The following is a 19,168-nucleotide window of genomic DNA, read 5'->3' as shown; positions in this document are numbered from 1 at the left end:
TAATGTTACTGTAGCTCTAACCACCTTCATACTGGCTAAGGCATGAGAGGACCTAAGCACTTTAACAGCCAGCAATGTTTAGCCCGGTAAAGATAGCTACGACAGTGCCGCCCGTCATTGATCATTACCTCTGTTTATTACCTCAAGAATAACATAGGCATAAGGCATTGTCTAAGAGGAAACAGGCTCAGAAGAAAATATATCTCATTGTTTTGTCCCTGGTCTCTCATCTCCCTCTTCGCTCCTCTCCCTCTCTGCTTCTCTCCCCTGGCGCAGTGGGACTCTCTGAGCCCTTTTAGGCTTGGCCTGTGGGGGCTGTGGGACTCTGTTTAGGCATGGTCCCGGGTCCAGGGGGCTAGACTGGGAGGTGCTAAGTACTTGGCATCCTCCCTACGGGCGGCCCGACTCAGCAGAAAGAGCCAGAGCATTGCAGGGGAGAACCAAGGGGGCCAGAGGTGCTCGCCGGGCCACATCAATCACACTCTACAATGACAAACTCACTCTCAACAAGATGTACACTACCGTTCAGAAAGGTTAGGGTTTGTCCATTAAAATAACATCAAATTTATCAGAAATACAGTGTAGACTGGCTGCTTCATTAAATAGTATCCACAAAACACCCATTTCAACATCAACAGTGAAGAGGCGACTCCGGAATGCTGGCCTTCGAGGCAGAGTTGCAAAGAAAAAGCCATATCTCAGACTGGCCAATACAAAGAAAATATTAAGATGGGCAAAGAACACAGACACTGGAAGAACACAGACACTGGACAGAGGAACTCTGCCTAGAAGGCCAGCATCCCAGAGTCGCCTCTTCACTGTTGACATTGAGACTGGTGTTTTACAGGTACTATTTAATGAAGCTGCCAGATGAGGACTTGTGAGGCGTCTGTTTCTCAAGCTAGACACTCTAATGTACTTGTCCTCTTGCTAAGTTGTGCACCGGGGCCTCCCACTACTCTTTCTATTCTGGTTAGAGCCAATTTGCGCTGTTCTGTGAAGGGAGTAATACACAGCGTTGTACGAGATCTCCAGTTTCTTGGCAATTCCTCGCATGAAATAGCCTCCATTTCTCAGAACAAGAATAGACTGACGAGTTTCAGAAGAAAGTTCTTTGTTTCTGGCCATTTTGAGCCTGTAATCAAACCCACAAATGCTGATGCTCCAGATACTCAACTAGTTTAAAGAAGGCCAGTTTTATTGCTCCTTTAATCATCCATCACAACAGTTTTCAGTTGTACTAACATAATTGCAAAATGGTTTTCTATTGATAAACTTGCTGATGGTTGGTTGCTGATAATGGGCCTCTGTACGCCTATGTAGATATTCCATTAAAAAATACAATAGTCATTTACAACATTAACAATGTCTACACTGTATTTCTGATCAATTTGATGTCATTTTAATGACCCCAAACTTTTTAACGGTAGTGGGTGTCACCCAGCCCACCAAAGCCAGTGAATCAAATCATTACCAGCGAATAGCACCAGGCTCCCATGGCATAGGTTAGAAAACATGGATAGACAGGTGAGAAAGGAATTCAAATAGCTTAATCCTTTGAAAACAAACGTTGCCCCTTTCCGGTTTCTCAACCCCTGTTAGACCTTCCTATATTTCACCCGCTTACAACTTTTTTTATTTATTCAAAGAACAAAATAATATTCACCAGCACATATCAATAAGTGTTGAATAAAATTATAGCAAATATTCACCTCTTCCCGAAAATCTGAGTACAATTTCGACAATGTATGATGTCTATAAATGCCTTCCAAATTATGAAACGGATTTGAAATCATAAAAGTCATGCATGAAACCCCATAAACCTTATACACCCGGTCTGCCTGGGCCGGCAGCCTTTATAACCACTAACCAGACAGATGCGGGCTGTCACAGAAAATACAGGAGCTCATTTCAATTCATTAAAGGGAACCAAAACCCTGTGCACGGCCCAGTGGTGAGGGTTAGCTGTGCTGTGTCCAGGCCCAGCAGTTACCAATGAACACACACATACAGACACACACACACAGAAAGGGAGGCCAGCCATGCTTCAATAAGCAACATGGGCTGCAGTCCGGAAGTCACAGGCCAGACTTTTTATAGGTCCAGTTAACATCACCTTCCTGGTCCTTCCACCAATATAAATGACAGATTGAGGACAGGAGCAGCAACTAAAGCTCCATCCATCCACCCACGTACTTACACACACACACACACACACACATCATCAACAGGACCAGACAGGCTAGTCGGTCGGTGCACCTGGGCCCCCATTTTAAACAAAGTGACTCCTACTTGAGTCCAATGTGTGCACGCGTCGACTCCACCCCCCCCCCCCCCCCATTTCCATAGACCTCTGGGATATGAGACCAGACCTGGGCTGCCTGCATGTTCACATCAAATAAATGACCGCTCCATGATAAATGGTTCTATTAGCAATCCAGATTGTTAAACTCTGATATAAAAGATGGGAGCGCACCATTCATTTCACCCCCACCCTTCTGGTCTACACACATAGAGCGCTTGTTTTTTTTTTTTAAACGCGTAAATAACATTAAAACTCTGCATTAGCCCTGTCCTCTGATAGAGAAGATATTGTTGTGAATAAATAACACAGACAGGAGAATGAAAACAGGGGGGATTCTATAATGGAGCTGGTCGGCCATGTCTGGTCCTCTGAGGTGGGCCCGACTTAGCTGACAAGGATCCACCAGCCCGTAGTAAACTACACACTGACAGTAAAGCTACAGCGCCCGGGAACAGAGGCGGTATATTACAATGGTCTACTTTTCATTCCAAAGCAGGAGGCGGTTCTGCTCGGGAATGTGCTTTTTAACTTCAAGGACTTTGTCTCTTTTGGCTGCACTCTCACTGCATATTCACTTATCGGTGTCTGGCAAACAGGAATAATAATGCATGTTATTGAGATAAGGAATTGCCCTGTCTTGGTGTGCTGGCAGATTTTAGACCTATGAAGCTGCGACTCTATAAGCTGGTTCTACCCAGACCCGATTCTATTGGACTGAGGGTGGGAGTGTGTGGTGTTATTAAGATTAAAATATGGACGGTGACACTATTCTAATAGTGATAGGGTAAAGGAGTTATGGGACGAGAGAAGACGTTGGATGCGGGTTTAACACAGCAGCTCCACTTTAGGGGGTGGGGACAGAGCAACACAAGCCTGGAACACAGCACTTGTTCTGGGCCAAGCAGACCAGGCAGAGACCCTGCAGAACCAGAGCCATTGTAGACCAGGGAAAAGCATAGTTATAGCAGGGCAGGGAGGAGACAGATTGTGGGGTGGCACAGGGGGCCTGCCTTGTTACCCTGCGCTTGGTAATCAAGATTCTCTCTCCAGGCCCCTTTGAAAGTTAAATCAACCTACTTTAAAAAGACCCTCTCTACAGGGCTGAGGGGGCTTATCCACAGAAGACGATTGGCCCAAACAGAAGGGCCTCTCTATCGCTTGCTGCGGCCGAGAGTATTTCCACATATGACCTCAGCGTGTGTGAATTGGCTCCATTGAGGAAGGCATACTGAGATTAAATTAGAGAGGGTGATCACATTAACAGATTAGAATTTTAGGTTTGTAGCCAGTCAAATGTTTTCTTAATTGCCAGAAGTCTCAGGTCTGGAAACCTTCACGACAAAAGAACCATTGTTCAGACATTCCAAGCTCCATATTAGAAATGCTTATTCATGGCCAGTTATATGATTGAAGTAATTGTAGAGTGATAAAAAATTAATGAGTTAGCTGGAAATAAAATGGTAGGTCAATATAATTGAGTTAACGATATTGATGTCGACATGAAACAAGTCATTGAAAACAAAGTCCCGCTTGATTCATGTCCCATTTATAGTGTATGTAAAATACGTCCTAGATTCATTTAGCCTAATAAACAATTTGTCTTTCATTTCTTTATCATGGCAGGCCACCAAGCCCTTCATTAAAGAATGAAAAATGTCACTAAAAATCACAAGAAGTTGTATTACCATTTCAAAGGTAGCCGTCAATCTGCATCTCTGTCAATCTCTGAAGGAAGGTCCGTCTCGCCCACTGAGCTCTGCTCTACCAGCCATTTTTAGTCATTCATCAGTGTGATACTCTGGAGGTAAGAACAAGGTCTTTCAACCTCATTATACTGGTCTTCACTGACATCTTTAAAACATGCATTCTTTATCTGTCTGTTTCTCCTCATCGTGGTGGACACTAGTCTTGAATGTCATTTCAAAGACAAACTATCCTCGTGTCATCATACACGTGTATTAATTGAAGTTATCAGTGACATCTTGAAATTGGTCAAATTAACTAATTAGCTTTGGCCCTTCTGATAGGTTAAGGAATTAGGGTTCACTCTGAATTACATTAGGAGAAAAACTGCTGGATTCTGTTGCAGGAATTCCTAGTAGACATTTAAGACATCACAGAATCGCCCCTATAGACGCCTACTATTTTACTCTTTGTCAACTCAAATTGTCTTTCCTTATTCTTACACAAAATCATTCATTTATTGTTGGACTAACGGGCATTGCGCTGCAACTCCACAAGGTTATGAAAACAAACTTGAGGTCTGTAGAAGGTTTAAAAAAAAAATTGGGCCTGATGTCAATCGTTAGGGACAGAAAATTGATGGCCTATTTTTTATCTTTGTTCTTCCCTTAAACAATTAATGGATATTTCTTTATCATGGCAGGTCACCAAGCCCTTCATTAAAGAGTAAAAATGTCACTAAAAATCACAAGAAGTTGTATTACCATTTCAAAGTTAGCCGTCAATCTGCATCTCTGTCAATCTCTGAAGGAAGGTCCGTCTCGCCCACTGAGCTCTGCTCTACCAGCCATTTTTAGAAATTCATCAGTGTGATACTCTGGAGGTAAGAACAAGGTCTTTCAACCTCATTATACTGGCCTTTCATCACACATTCACTGACATCTTTAAAACATGCCTTCTCTCTCTCTGTCTCTCCCGGCCGCCCTATGAAAGAGGCACACTGCTACTTTTCATTAATTTCAACAAACACAGCCATTTTACCTTTCCCAGGCCAGCCCCGTGTAGTTATATGAACCATTAATCAGAGATTATGCCGCCAAATCGAGCAACGTCGCTGTCTTTAGTCTTTATGAACTTCTCCCTGTGACAGAGGCGCGCTCTCGCGCACACACACACACACACACACACACACACACACACACACACACACACACACACACACACACACACACACACACACACACACACACACACACACACACACACACACACACACACACACACACACACACACACACACACACACACACACACACACGCGCACACGTGCTGCAGTACCTGTTCAGTATTAATGATGCTCTTTAACAGGGCCCTGCGTTACATTACTGATTCCTATCAGCTCTACTGTAAGTCACCTCTGACTGCTCCAGGTGCTACAGGAAGAGCCTTATCAGGGACGATTAGAGCCCAGAGCAACTTCTCCCAAGACCGCGTTTTATCTTTGATATGTATATTTCATGTGCATGTTCTCTCTCAAACCTTCTCCCTACCCCCGGGCCCTGTCAGTCTCTGTAAGACCTTGGCTTGTGTGACAGTCTTACAGTATGTAGGGATGCAGGGACCCTTATCCTTACAGTAAAACCTGTGTCGACAGGAGAAACTGACCTGGAGTGGATGTGCACAAAAGAATAGAGACGGACCCTTATCCTTCCAGTAAAACTGACCCCCCCCCTTCTTTAAAGTCATTGAAGAAAAGTGGACAGTACCTCTGGTGACAGCTGAAGGTGAGAGTTTCTTCGGCAGGTCAGTGAAGCCGTTTCCATCCAGACCAGAGCCTTTCTTCTCTGTGGTCGTCGGGGCAGAGGTCTCCATTCCGGACATCAGAAGCTCTGAAGGAAACGACATGGGGTGGCATCGTCATTATCATTTCATTATGTGACATGTATACAGTCTGCCAATGATTTGTATACAGTAGGCCAATGATTTGTATACAGTAGGCCAGTGATTTGTATACAGTAGGCCAGTGATATGTAGGCCGCATTAAACAGTAGGCTGCATCCTCTGAAGAGATCCAATGTGTTTTCTCAGCACGTTTGAAGATATAAGGGTGTATTATTCTTAGCAAGCGAGGCTGAACAATCAGTTCAAATAGCGCTGATAAAAAGATCCACAGTTAAATAAACTTGGATGCCAGCCAGGCTCGGTTACGCTAAACCACCTTTGGAGACAGCAAACCGTAGCACGAATCACTGGGGTCCTGGAAGAAAGCAGCAACTCAAATTAGATTTCTTTCAGGACAAAACCACTACATGTTTGCACTGCAACCAAAGATAAGCGGCTAGGTTCAACAAAGATAAACAAGCGACGCGCTGCCTGCCAAGTCATTCTTCGTTTAGGTGGCTGTTTGAGCGTGTTGATGGCTGTTTGAGACTGCAGGCTGGGCTCAGTTCAGTTGATATTATAGTTTGCTACACGTGCTTTACACAATATAGGGGAGGTTTTTCCTTGAACCTGTTGTGAAGGCCGGGCTTAGTGTATCCATCTATCTACCCTATATTGTGTAAAGCAGGTGTAGCAAACTATAATATCAACTGACCTGAGCACAGTCATCAACGTCCTCAAACAGCCATCTAAACCATTTTTCCTTGAAGGTGTTGTCAATTCTGGCCTTAGTGTATCTAGATCATAATGGGTGTCTTATTAATAAGACTAGCCTCCAGCCCAGACTACGTGCAAGTGGGGTATGTGGAGATGGGGGAGGAGGAGCGGTAAACTGTCCCTCCTCTGAAGAGCTGTGACACATGGTCATATCTTCCCCCAGCGGAGACTGGCCGGACGGACAGGAGACAGGAGACAGAAGAGCCAGAGCTATGGGACACTACAGGTGTCAGACACCACACTGACCGATGGAAACCAAGGTAAACAAATGACCAGGGGCACGCTTGATCTCTCCTGTTGGTCACCAGGGCTCACTCCACTCTTGTCTGCTCTTGTCTGCTCTCCTCTCTCTTGTTCCATGACACTGATGAGGAGGGCATGTCAATAAGATCCACGGATAGTTTAAAGACTTTCAACACTCTGTGAGACTAATCCCAACCTCACCTAAATGTGTGAATGGCACATATTAATTCTAAGGTGAAATGAATGACCAGAAGGGGGATTGAGCAGCTAAAATCTCTAGCCTGACTGATGTTTACTAATGAAAACCAAAATACACCAAAGGACTGGCTGACTGGGACATGAATGAATGCCACGACACTACTGTCTCATGTGCCACATTTACCACCTTCCCACAATGCAGCGTCGGTGGAGAAAAAGGGCCCCTGGCCCCCCACACCTGCTAGGCTGTCTCAAAGAGACACCACAACAGTAAAGACAGTAGACAAAGCTGTCCATCAGGCTTTTACATCCTGCCAACCCTCCCAGCTTGTTCAAGGGGCAGTAAACTGTGTTTTAACAATGTAGACCTACAAATTCACTCTCTGTTCGGCGTGTTTAACTGTTTCACTCTGTTAACTGCTTGTGACTCAGTCTGTGAAAACTAAATGGGTTCTCAAGGATGGCACAAGAAATTCAGTTCATTTCAAGTGTGTGTGTGTGTGTGTGTGTGTGTGTGTGTGTGTGTGTGTGTGTGTGTGTGTGTGTGTGTGTGTGTGTGTGTGTGTGTGTGTGTGTGTGTGTGTGTGTGTGTGTGTGTGTGCGCGTGCATGCGCTCGCGCTCGTGTTCCTTTTGTGTGTGCCTTTGTGTCAAGATATGAATTTCTTATCTCTGAGAGTCATAGCTAAATCTATTGATGGTAGAAACAATAAATCATACCTTTATTAAAGTTGAAAAGCGAAATAAATAAACGCGAGGGAATAGACAAGTATTATTTTAGTAGCTAAGGAGATGGTTAATTACCATGATAATAAACCCAGCAGTAGATTTAGATACGCAGCTGTGAGGAATAATGAACTTCTACCTCCTATAGTTAACCGCCATTACCTTTAAAGACGACACCCAATGTTCCATTTAACCGTGAAAACGAACAATGCAAAGCCTAACAGAAAAAGGATATTTATGACAGAAGAACAACTCCTCCTCAAACTACTTTTCTCATTCAGCCTCTGTCTGTGTGTTGAAACCAATGCCTGTTTGTTTTAGAACCTCGGTCTTTAACTGATGTTCCCTCCGATACGGTTCAGCTCTCCTTTCCTCTGAGAGGAGAAGAAGCTCAAGCCTCTTCCCGGATTTTTTGTTGTTTTGTTTTAGGTATTGCAATTTTGTACAGGGTCTATCCCATGTGCCTCTAAACCACACCCTACTAGAGCTACAAAGGTAAAGATTTAATGCGCTGTATTCTGTTCCTACTCTTCAACTATTATATATTTAACATGGCCTCGGTACTTATGAGTCAGTGTAGTTTCAGGTCATTAAAGCGTAATAATCAGGAAACTGTCTGAATAAGATAGGAATGCAAAGATGTTCCTCATCCCTATGAGACTGAGAAGTGATTGAGTACAGTTATCCAGTTAACCCACTGTCCAGTCCACTTCCTGTGTGCAAACTCAAGTGGAGAAAACACAGCTTAAACATGCAAGGCCAGCTTTAACCACTCATAGCTAAACCAATGGAGACTTTCCTCTTGTTGATCTAATCCTCTTAATTCCAAGGGCAGAAATGAACTAAACATTAGCCATGATCGTTAGACCGTGAGACATAGTTGTATGAAAAAGAAACTTGGAGAAAAAGTATGGAATCATATGGTTAATTCTGAGCAACAAAAATATCTGGGTGTAGTTCTGAGTTACTCTGACATACATTTGTTATTCTTGTAAGAAATGTCCTAGGATTCAAAATGGCCGTGAGAGAGAAGGGTATTCCCAGTGTCTGGGAAAAATGTACGTCTCTGCATTCCAGGTGCTGGTCTCCTGCTTTACCGGGAGCAGAATGCAGTTTGGCACGTCACAGAGTATTACTTACAGCTTCCCACAAACCATCACCACGCTTAGTTATTATACCGCGAGCTGTCGGCCAAACAAATGACTGTGACTGAACACTGAAAGGTCACAGCAGTGCAGTAAAATCACAGAGCAGAGTCAGGACCGCTACCGAGCCTCTCTCTGAAGGGACTGAAGCCCGGACGTCAGGCACTTTCTGGAATTTATGGTTACGTGTCCCCCCCCCCTTCTGAAAAATTGTAGTCACGTAAAAGCAGCCCACATACTGCTTATGACCTATAAGCACAAGTAGGGAGATCACTTGTGGTGTGGCTTTTGAATACGAAGAATCTTTACCATTCGGAGTACTGTTATGTATGCAGAAAATGTCAAGTTAAACAAGGTTGTTGTGCCTAACAATTTGAATAGGTGAATCACTTCCCTCTCAAAAGGCCCACCAAGGGTCTCCTGAGAACACACTCCTCGGAGTGTATTAGTCACTGGACGAGTCTCTAGCCTAGAAACGTTTCATCACAACAAGGGCTATCGTTGACACAAGAGCAGTGGCGTGTATTCATGGATGCCAAGGGAAGCCGGGCATCCCTAAAACATTTACCATGAAAACATTCGTTCGTCTCTCTGTGTTTCATAATGTTCCTTCAATATGCAATAGGCTGAATGTATCTCACCGGAGAAAGCATCCGAGTGAGAGAAACAGCGCCCCTCTGTCTCTGTATGTTTAGCCCATCTATATGATGCTGTCTGGGCAAAAAGAGTATGACATTGCTGCTGCCCATAGCATTGAATGCAAGGAATAGCCAGCAAGAATTTGGCTTTGAGCTAAATTGAGTGAGCTGAGTGAGCTGAACTGTGAATGGTCCTGGCTCACCAAAAAAAGGGTCAAGGGAAGCCAGTTTGGATTTGGCTTCACTCCAATCACATCACATCGAAAGCAATACATCATTGACAGAATCAACTTGAATTGTAGCATCTCGTTGTGTTGTTGTCCGGTGGCTAGCTAGCTAGCTAAAATTGGCCCTTTTCTAAATTATGTATGTCTGGAGATAGGGATTTGGACTTGTGGTTTTACTTAATTCTCCATACTGGCCAATGATATTAACAGTGATTCTGATCCAAGCATAAAGTCATAGATTGTGGCCCTGGCCTGAGAGAATGGAAGTTCAATATGTAGCTAGATGTAGAAGGCTAACATTAACTAGCTAACGTTGCCCATAAAAAGGGAGTTAGGCTAGTGAGCATGTATTTTAGCCAGGTAGCCTAGGACAACAAAAAATAAAAGTGTGTACTCTATGACAGAGTCATAGATCGTTCCGTCAACATAAAAAAGAGGATGCCTGTCAACATGTTTTTTCTAATTGCAAGAAACGCACGCAGACACACACACACAGATATCAGAACCATGGACAGCCACATCATATTTAGCTTACGTTGATTGGACGAAATCGTTTTTGGTATCTTTTAGATGTCACTGTACTAGACTAAGCAGAGGTGATTTGATGATGTTGTAAGGGTGCTGGAATAGAGGAGGCAGATCCTGTTTTTTTTTGCAACTTGAGGTAACTCCCCGTGGTTCTAAATCAGTCGTTGTTTAGTGGTCTCGAAAATGTCAGAAACATTAACTTGCTTGACCATGCTGTACGTCATGTAACTAACTGTCTGTTACATGCAATATGCTTAGTGGACTACACAGGACAGAGGTTACTCTCTGGTTTTGTGACGAAACAAAGGTGTGGTTGAATTTAGTCTCGGCCTATATTTCACGGCGGCAAGGCAGGTTATAGAGCAAACAACGCAATTTTCACAATTATCCTGGCTTGGCGTCCACAGTGATTTTTACCCACGCACCACTACCGCATAAGAGCAGACCGGAGCCTTGGAATCCACACTGAAGCACGCTATTCACTATCACCCGATCCATATCATTATTATTTCACTTCAATTAGGGAAGTGAGACTGAGGGGTCTCTCTCTCTCTCTCTCTCTCTCTCTCTCTCTCTCTCTCTCTCTCTCTCTCTCTCTCTCTCTCTCTCTCTCTCTCTCTCTCTCTCTCTCTCTCTCTCTCTCTGAAGATTGGTTGGATGGCTTGTTGTGGACAGACAAAGCAGAGAGGAGACGAGACGAAGAGAGGAACCCAACCCCTGTCTGTAAGTGCAGTATCCTGTGGGTGATCTCTTCAGGTCCTGGCAGATATTGGGCTTACAACTCCACTTCAGGGGAGAAATCACCTACTAGAGGATTTAGCCTGTCACCCTGCTCCTCTCTCGTCTGCTAGAGATGTAGGCCTCTTCAGGCAAAGAGGAGATTCACAGTAGCAAACAGGACTCGCTCCACTAAGTGTATTGCCCAGAGCAACGAGGGTTACACCCTGGCCCTTCATATCCCTGATCAACAGTGAAATGGCATGTGGGCATTTATTAACCGCTATGCCTTTTTATCCGGATGCCAAATGGTGTGTTAAACTGTGTTACACACCTCATGTTTTAGTCACAGTTTGGACTCCTTCCGTCATCTCTGCTGTTGGCAGCTGAGGCTCTAAAAGGGTGAGTAACTGTTAATCCCCAAAACGCCACCCTGATCAGCAACGCCCTGATCTCCCCATTTAGCACAACATTAACCTCTTAACCAACCAGTAAGCTCCTGCTCCGAGGAAGCTGTCGCCATGACAGGGAAGCACCACAGCCAGGGGGATCTCTTCAAACACCCTTAAGCCATGGCTGTAACCACTCTCCAGTCCACCAGCCACAGCTGCCAAACAGCGGCATAACAGAGTGAAACACACACAGCTCACCTTAAAGCCATGCGGTACTAATGGCCACTGACACAGTGGAAAGCCCAGTGACCCCAGCGAGGCTCTGTTGCTCAATGTGAAGGCATGAGGGCCCACAGGATGAAGACTACTACTGCCTCTGTCAGTCCTTGGCTGCGTCCCAAGTGGGACCCTACTCCCTATATAGTGCACTACCCTATGGGCCCTGGTCAAAAGTAGTGCACTAAATAGGGAATAGGTCACCCTTTAGGATGCAGTCCTTGCCTTCAACAGGGAGGAGTGAGGCCTCAGAGGGCCCACGGAGAGCCCCAACCATGTCCTGACCCTGCGCCTGATTGTAGGAGCTGGGAGCTGAGTGTGCTGCCTTGTGGGGGGAAGAAGGCAAAGGGGATTGATTGCTAAGGGATAACACATGGGCTGGGTGTATACCACATGTAAGACAAGCCCTGTCCTGGGTTCTCTAGTCTGTCAGTAAGGAGTCTGTGGCTTGGCAGCATTTTAACTCTGATCTAATACAGAACCCCTACAGGCAGGATTTGGGTTGCCTGCTTTGAAGCTATTCAGCGCTGACAAATAAGTTATCACATCTCAAGTTTCTTGCCTTGCCATGGCCAAATCATGAAGGCACTTCTTTAAGCTAAATCAAAACGACCCCTTACCCTCTGACACCATTCAAAGTCCACTGATTCCCTGGCACCCGTCACTGGTTTTGGGCTGCATTTGAAATGGTTGGTGTTGTTGATACTGTTTACTTTTTTTCACTGCACGAGGACATTTCTATTACTGATATCACGCACACACACACACACACACACACTGTTGCTGTCAAAAAGAGTCAGAAGAGATCGTCAGGGCTATAGCGTCCCTTCAGGAATTAATTAACTGGTGAATCAAAGCAGAGCCATACTACATTAAATACAGTATTGAGGACGAGGAGCAGAGGAGGAGAGAGGCCCATGTCCCCTGTGGCCCTCTGGTCCGGACCTTTGATTTCTCATGTCTCTTGGTGTGTGTGTGTGTCTGCTTACGAGCGTGCATGCGTGTGTGATGTATCTTGGTCTGTGTGTAATGTCTTGTCATGTGTGTGTAATCTGTGATGCCATTGCATGAAATGGAGCTCTGTTTTCATCATGTATAATTGCATTTGCGTTAAAATAGATCTTTCTGCATATGATGCAGTATCTTAGTATGAGGGACACAACTGGTTGGGATTGATGAATAACAATTACAATCTAGATTATGCAAAAACAAAGATGAGAGAGCGAGAAAGAGAGAATAATAGAGGCAGTCTAGCTGTGAGACCAAACTGATTCTGGAGTTGAGCTCTGTGTCGTTGACCCTGCTCCTGTGGAGTGCTGAGAGAGAGAGAGAGACCCTGCTCCTGTGGAGTGCTGAGAGAGAAAACACAACTCACTGTTTGTTTGATCAAAAGAAATGAAATAAATATGACCTGTAGATATCCTCAAACACAGTGGTTGAGCTGAGCCCCTTAAAGCTGCAATTGTAATATATTGTTAAGATGGTCTTTATAATGCAAGATACATCCCAGCTAGCACATTTGATTCCTTGGAAGTTGTGGGAACGTACATTTTAGGTTTCCCATTGATTCTGGGAATGAAGCCATACATTTCCTGACTGGTAAAAGGGAAAGTATTTCAAACGTTCTGAGAACGGAAGTAAAAATATGGCCTGTTCTGGGAAAGTTCATTTTTAGATTGCAGGGAGGTAAGAACGTTTTACTGTGGTTCCCTGAAAGTTTTCCTCTGAGGTTGTATTAATGTTCAGAGAACTAATATTATAGTTTATTTGAATAATGATTTAATGTTCTTAGAACATGTTTCAATAAGACCTAAAAATACTGCTAGCTTGAGTTAACAGTTTTGAACTCCGACAGAAATGAATTTGCTTAGGCAATCATTCATTTGCTTAGGCAATCATGCAAACACGTTTCTTTTTCATTGTGGGAGATTTCAGGGGGATTCAAAACTATAATCTTCAGCTTGCATGCCATGTGTTTTTAAAAAACTCATACAGAGCTGGTCATTTTTGTCTGTTCAAACAGACCTCATTTCAAAAGAAACAAAGCACTTATTAGGACCAGGTGTGGCCAATTAGTGGGCGTGGCCAACACCCCTGAACACACTTAACAAAATAGAGCATAGAGAGCGATTTGTTTACGCTGAGAACGGAAAGTATATGTTTTTAAACAACATTCTTACAACGTTCTTTGAATGATACTGTTTTCTTGTGGTTTTAATGGAACGTTTTATGAAATGTTCTGAGACCATGGCTTTAAATAGAACCATGACGAAACCTATAGAAAATGTTATGCTGAATTACTCAAATTGCCGCAGAGGAACGCTTTCGGAACAATTTGAGAACATTGCTTAAGTAGAACCACGAGGAAACGTGTAAGAAAGGTTATGCTGAAGTCCTGAAATTCACACCTAAGAAACATGAATGTTATGCGCTAGCTGGGTATCCTGCACCATTCCCAGAACTTTGTGGGTAGGTTGTATGCAAAATAACCGTAGGACAACCACACTCTCACCAAGCTCTAACAAACATATGGTTCTCAGAACGTTATGTGCTGGCTGGGATATTGGCCTCTTTTTTTTGCTAACATATTTGCAAATTAAACAACACTTATATTAGACAAGGTAGTGTAACAAGCAGATAAATAGTTGATGGAGGCGAAGTTAAACAATGGAATTAACAACGTTTGATTAATATTCCAATTCCCTCCAAAGATAGCATTTGGTTTGACCTGAGCCAGATGTGATGTGATGTTGAGAGGAATAGTGCAAAAATGTTCACGCCTTTGTCTGAGCCAAAGCTGTAGAAACAGCCAAGCTGGATAACTGTAGAATACCGTTTACATGAAGGTGAAAATTCATGGTATTAACAGTGACAGTTTCAAACTTTACGGTCATAGTTTTTCCTCTGAAAAACGTCTAGCTAAGCAACCTGACAAAATGTACTCACTTCACATGATGTAATCCATAAGGACTATTCCATAAGAAATATGTGAGGTGAGCCACTGTTTTCTAGTGGTTCTAGTGTCGTCCCCTTAGGACAGAGACAGTTAATGCTGCCTTTGTCGATAGAGCCATAGCACGCGTGCACACAGAACGCACACACGCACAGCCTCCAGGGCAGACTGCTGTGGTCAGGGGCCTCTCTGAACAAACAAAAATATTAGTTTTCTGGAGGGTATGGCAGCAATTACTGCTCTTTTCTGTGTGGGAAGAGAGAGAGAGAGAGAGAGAGAAAGAGAGAAAGAGAGAGAAAGAGAGAGAAAGAGAGAGAGAGAGAATAAGTATTCCATTGTTAGTCTACACCTGTTGTTTACGAAGCATGTGACAAATATAATTTGATTTGAGAGAGGGAAGGAAGGGTTTATGGACACTTCTTAACAGTTGGACATCAGATAACGTTAAAAATGTGAATACAATTAAAGATAACTGTGTATACTGTAGGTATCTCATACTAATGTCTCATATTTTCAAACAGGCAGAAATAAGAATAAGGTAGCATCCAATGGAAAGTTTATTTCGCTACATGGTAATGCCAATGGTTTAAGCCTTAACCAACCTGTTATTTCTAGTGTTCAGCCAGTGGCATTTCCTTTCCCCTGCCTGAATGACCAGGCCAGATAGCTTAATTGGTGCTGTGTTCTTGTTTATGGGGGATAAGATACTTTTCAATCCTCTCAGTGGGGAGTTTGACTCACTTTTCATTCAGACATCTCCCCTGCTCCTCTCTCTCTCTCCTGAATACCAGACTCAACTTTTATTCCACTTTTTCAAACACTTAAGAAACCAGGAAGTCCCTCTCTTTTTGTCTGTGTTCTCTGGAGAAGAGAAAAGCTAGCAGAATCAATAAAGGCATTCGTGGAGTGGGCCAGCGGTGTGAAAACGGCTGCAGAATGGCTCTGCTTGGTGAGTGTCCACGTCCCAAATGACACCATATTCCCTATATAGTGCACTGCCCTATATAGTGCACTGCTTTTGACCAGGGCTGGATAGGATGCCATTTGAGAGGCTGAGATGAAAGTGGGGGTAGGCTGATGACCGCAGCCCCAAGCCTCAGTCCCCTTTGAATAATGTGAAAGGCCCATCATTTCTTTAAATCTTTTCAACTCTTCGCAGCCTGACTGCTGGAACTCTTCATCCTGCACAATAGAAAATGCACTAAAACTTTTTTCTAATGCAAATGAACTAAACCAACCAACGGGCCATTCACATAAAAATACACAGACGTCCCAGGCCAGAACCAACTCTGTTTGGAAACAGACAGTGGTAACATAGTAGAGGAAGGTATTGATTTATTTAGAATATGTTTTTGATATTACTCATCTTCGTACATTTTGATTATAATGCTTATCTCTACTAACAACGAACCCAGCTTATTTTCTCTCAAATAAAGATGACTATTAAATGCATACTCAAATGTTTTTTCATGTTTTGATTGTAATTTATTCACACATTGATAACAGACCAGGGAAACATTAACAATGCATATTAATTGCAGCCATTGAAATGCACAGCAATGTACATTTTCCTGCATTGGGTGTGACTGCTAATGACTCTCAGTAGCAAACACAGTAACTTTTTGCGAGTTGGGTACCTTTCAGATTGAGGGGATTTAGGAAGGGTCTCTTTCATTCAAGCAGCCTAAACTCACGAAAGCTCAAGTTAAACCTAGACTCCTTAATTGAAACAATAACAAAGCGAACATCCAGCCTCTGTTTTGGTACAAAGCTGAGGGATGCGCCTGGAGAAATGTAACCACTCTCAAACTCATGCATAGCTATGGATGCAAGGACTGGCCCTCCATGGTATCGAAATGATAGTTTTAACCATGTTTTGAGGTTTTACAGCGTTTGTTACATTTACAAATATTGGACTAAAACAAGCTTATATTTGGGGTTATGATGGGGTACGACAGTTGAACTAAACTCATAAGGCATTTATAAGTTATATTCTTCAAGAATCAATGGGTATATAATACATTTTTTAAAGTAAAAAAAATCAATATTTTAAATATAAAAAAACCCCGCTATTTTAAAAGGTTACGTTTAAATACTATTTTAGGCAATTCAAAGTAACAATTTCAGATGTGCACTAAAATGATTTACTAGCCTATTCATAATAAGAATAATGTTCTAATAATGAATAAGAACGATGATTTCCAGAGTTCATCATCACATGCATGTCCAGTCCACCTACCTCAGTGGTGATGCCTGTGGTCGGTATGGTCCGAGTCTGACCCGGTGCGCCTCCCTCCGTTCTGTTTGTCCACTAGTTCTGTACAAGTTTCAGCAACGCTATCGAAGATTACCGCTAGGTCTAACTTTCTCCGTCAAAAAGCAAGAAGTAACAAACTCCTTCCAATGCAAGGATGAAATCCATAAAGTATATTCTAGTAGCCTAAACACGATCAAGACTAACTACATTCCTCTTCTCAACTTCTCATAAAGTTCACCGTAGAGTTTATGTGCGCCGTCTCAACTTTTATCCAATCCATCACCGAGAATAACGAAACAAGTTCTTGAAATCGATCCTCCCTTACTAACAAGACATTGCAGGATATCGAACTTTGTAGCCTAAAGAGGTCTGAAAGGTTTGAGGGTGGTTCGTTCTTCGTCAGAAATGTGCTTTTGAGACGCCAGGCTGATATGTTTTCAATCTGGTCCCCCTCATTCTCTCACTCCTCTCTCTCTTCTCGTACTGCTCTAGCTCTCTGGTGAGTGTTTCCATTTGCTGTACCAGATGGGCCGGTCTAGCCAAACCAACTAAGGCTCAAGGTTTAGGGAAAAGTTGTGTAAACGTTTCACCATTGTTTAATATTAGGTGATTGACCTGTATCCAAGCTCCCTATACGATGTTACTGTCTCAGCCAATTGAAATATACATGTTTTAATTATGATGTTTTATTTAAAACATATTAGACTAGTTTGTACGTGTAGGATATGGTATGTGTAGATAGGCCTTAACATTAAGAAATAATTGCATAATAATAACATTACATTTAGATAAATGAATAAACTGGAGTCATTCTGTGAGCTGAAATGTATGCAATTTATTCATCCTCAATAATAAACAACCAACGTCCTTGCCACCCGAATTCCAGCCCTTCTTATTACCTTGAAGTGCAGACACTGAAACGTGTGTAGCCCAATTTAACGATTTATTAAATGAATTACATAAACTATAACAAATATGATCATTAATGCCTATTTGGTGTATTGGAGCCAAGAAACCAAATCTGCCATAACAAGGTAATTACCCTAATGTATGCTATAGGTATTTAGTCTTACTCTAATTTATTAATAATGTATTCATTTGGACAATCATATCAATCCACGGCATGTTGTCTAGCCCAAATCTCTAGAGCACCTGTGTTTGGATGATTTTTTTCGTTGCGCGGTTATTAATCAATCGAACTAATGATTTTGGACATTTGTAGAATATAGGTTTATTTCATTTCTAGAATTGAATCTAACAACAACAAAAAATGGATGATGTCCATTGCTTCTTAGACCATTGAAACGTTGTATTTACATGCCAGAACTGTATTTGTTGTGTACAGGCCTGGTGGTGATTGACACATTTTGAAAGGTCCTCTTCCAGTAATTGCCGTGATTGTTGCAGACAGCACAGCACGGGCCCTTTTCCTTTCTAACCATTCAGACTAGTTCCGGTTTAAAATTCAGTTAGTGTTTCAATACAAGCATATAGGTAGGCCTACGGTCTGTTACTTCATAACTCAGTCGTTAAAAATATGTTCATATATTAATAATGTATGTGGTGAGACACCAATAGAACATAACTGTGTTGTATTTAACCAATAGTCCAGTAGCAAGGCTGAATATGGTCATTTCATATAAAATAACGACATCTAGTGGAGCAATGGATAACTTGCAAGGACAAAGACATTTAGAGAGCTATCAACAAGGCCCCCGTAGCTTCCAGGTTTACAGTGCAGAACATTTGAAATCAAATACAATTTATTCTAAGTAACCCCATCCATCATGGTAGAGATCGGTGCATTCTACAACGCACATGGCAAATTTTAGGACTCATGGAGGCCATAGCAAACAAAAAACATGCCTGTTTTTAAAGGTTTGTTCACAAGTGCCAAGTGACATTCGCCTTGTTCTCGTGCCAGAAGATCGTAAAGGCAGGAATTTTAATGAGTATCTTAGCATCCTGTCATCAGAAGAAAATAAAACAAGAGAGAGGAGGGATAGAGGCCTTGGGAGGAAGAGTCAAAGAGGTGTCAGAGTTTGGTTGTGGTTGGTGGTTGCACAGTGAAGTTATTGTGTGAGATCATACTTGTGAGATTTTTTCATATGATCTCACACAGTCCTAAATCAGCACCACCGCCTGCTGTATACCGACAGAGCCAATGAAGCCATTGTTGCGTGCAGCTGTGGGTTTTCAAAGTCCGTTGTTTTGTGTGTTTTAG

The 19,168-nt window shown here is 42.8% G+C and overlaps 1 protein-coding gene across 1 annotated transcript in view; it reads right to left on the bottom strand.

Annotated features, from left to right (window-relative positions):
• LOC124008454 (zinc finger protein GLI2-like) overlaps positions 1-17,449 on the bottom strand; it is a 90,358-nt gene extending 72,909 nt beyond the window's left edge. The window contains 2 exon segments of the mRNA XM_046319746.1: positions 5,755-5,877; positions 16,927-17,449. Coding sequence (XP_046175702.1) covers positions 5,755-5,869 — 115 coding nt within the window. The 5' untranslated portion in view covers positions 5,870-5,877; positions 16,927-17,449.
• Positions 17,450-19,168: the final 1,719 nt, after the last annotated feature.

This window comes from Oncorhynchus gorbuscha, linkage group LG21 (assembly GCF_021184085.1).
Source record: "Oncorhynchus gorbuscha isolate QuinsamMale2020 ecotype Even-year linkage group LG21, OgorEven_v1.0, whole genome shotgun sequence".
In the NCBI taxonomy this organism is placed as follows: Eukaryota; Metazoa; Chordata; class Actinopteri; order Salmoniformes; family Salmonidae; genus Oncorhynchus; species Oncorhynchus gorbuscha.
The sequence above is the reverse complement of the archived record's forward strand: the minus strand, read 5'-3'. Positions and strand labels throughout refer to the sequence as shown.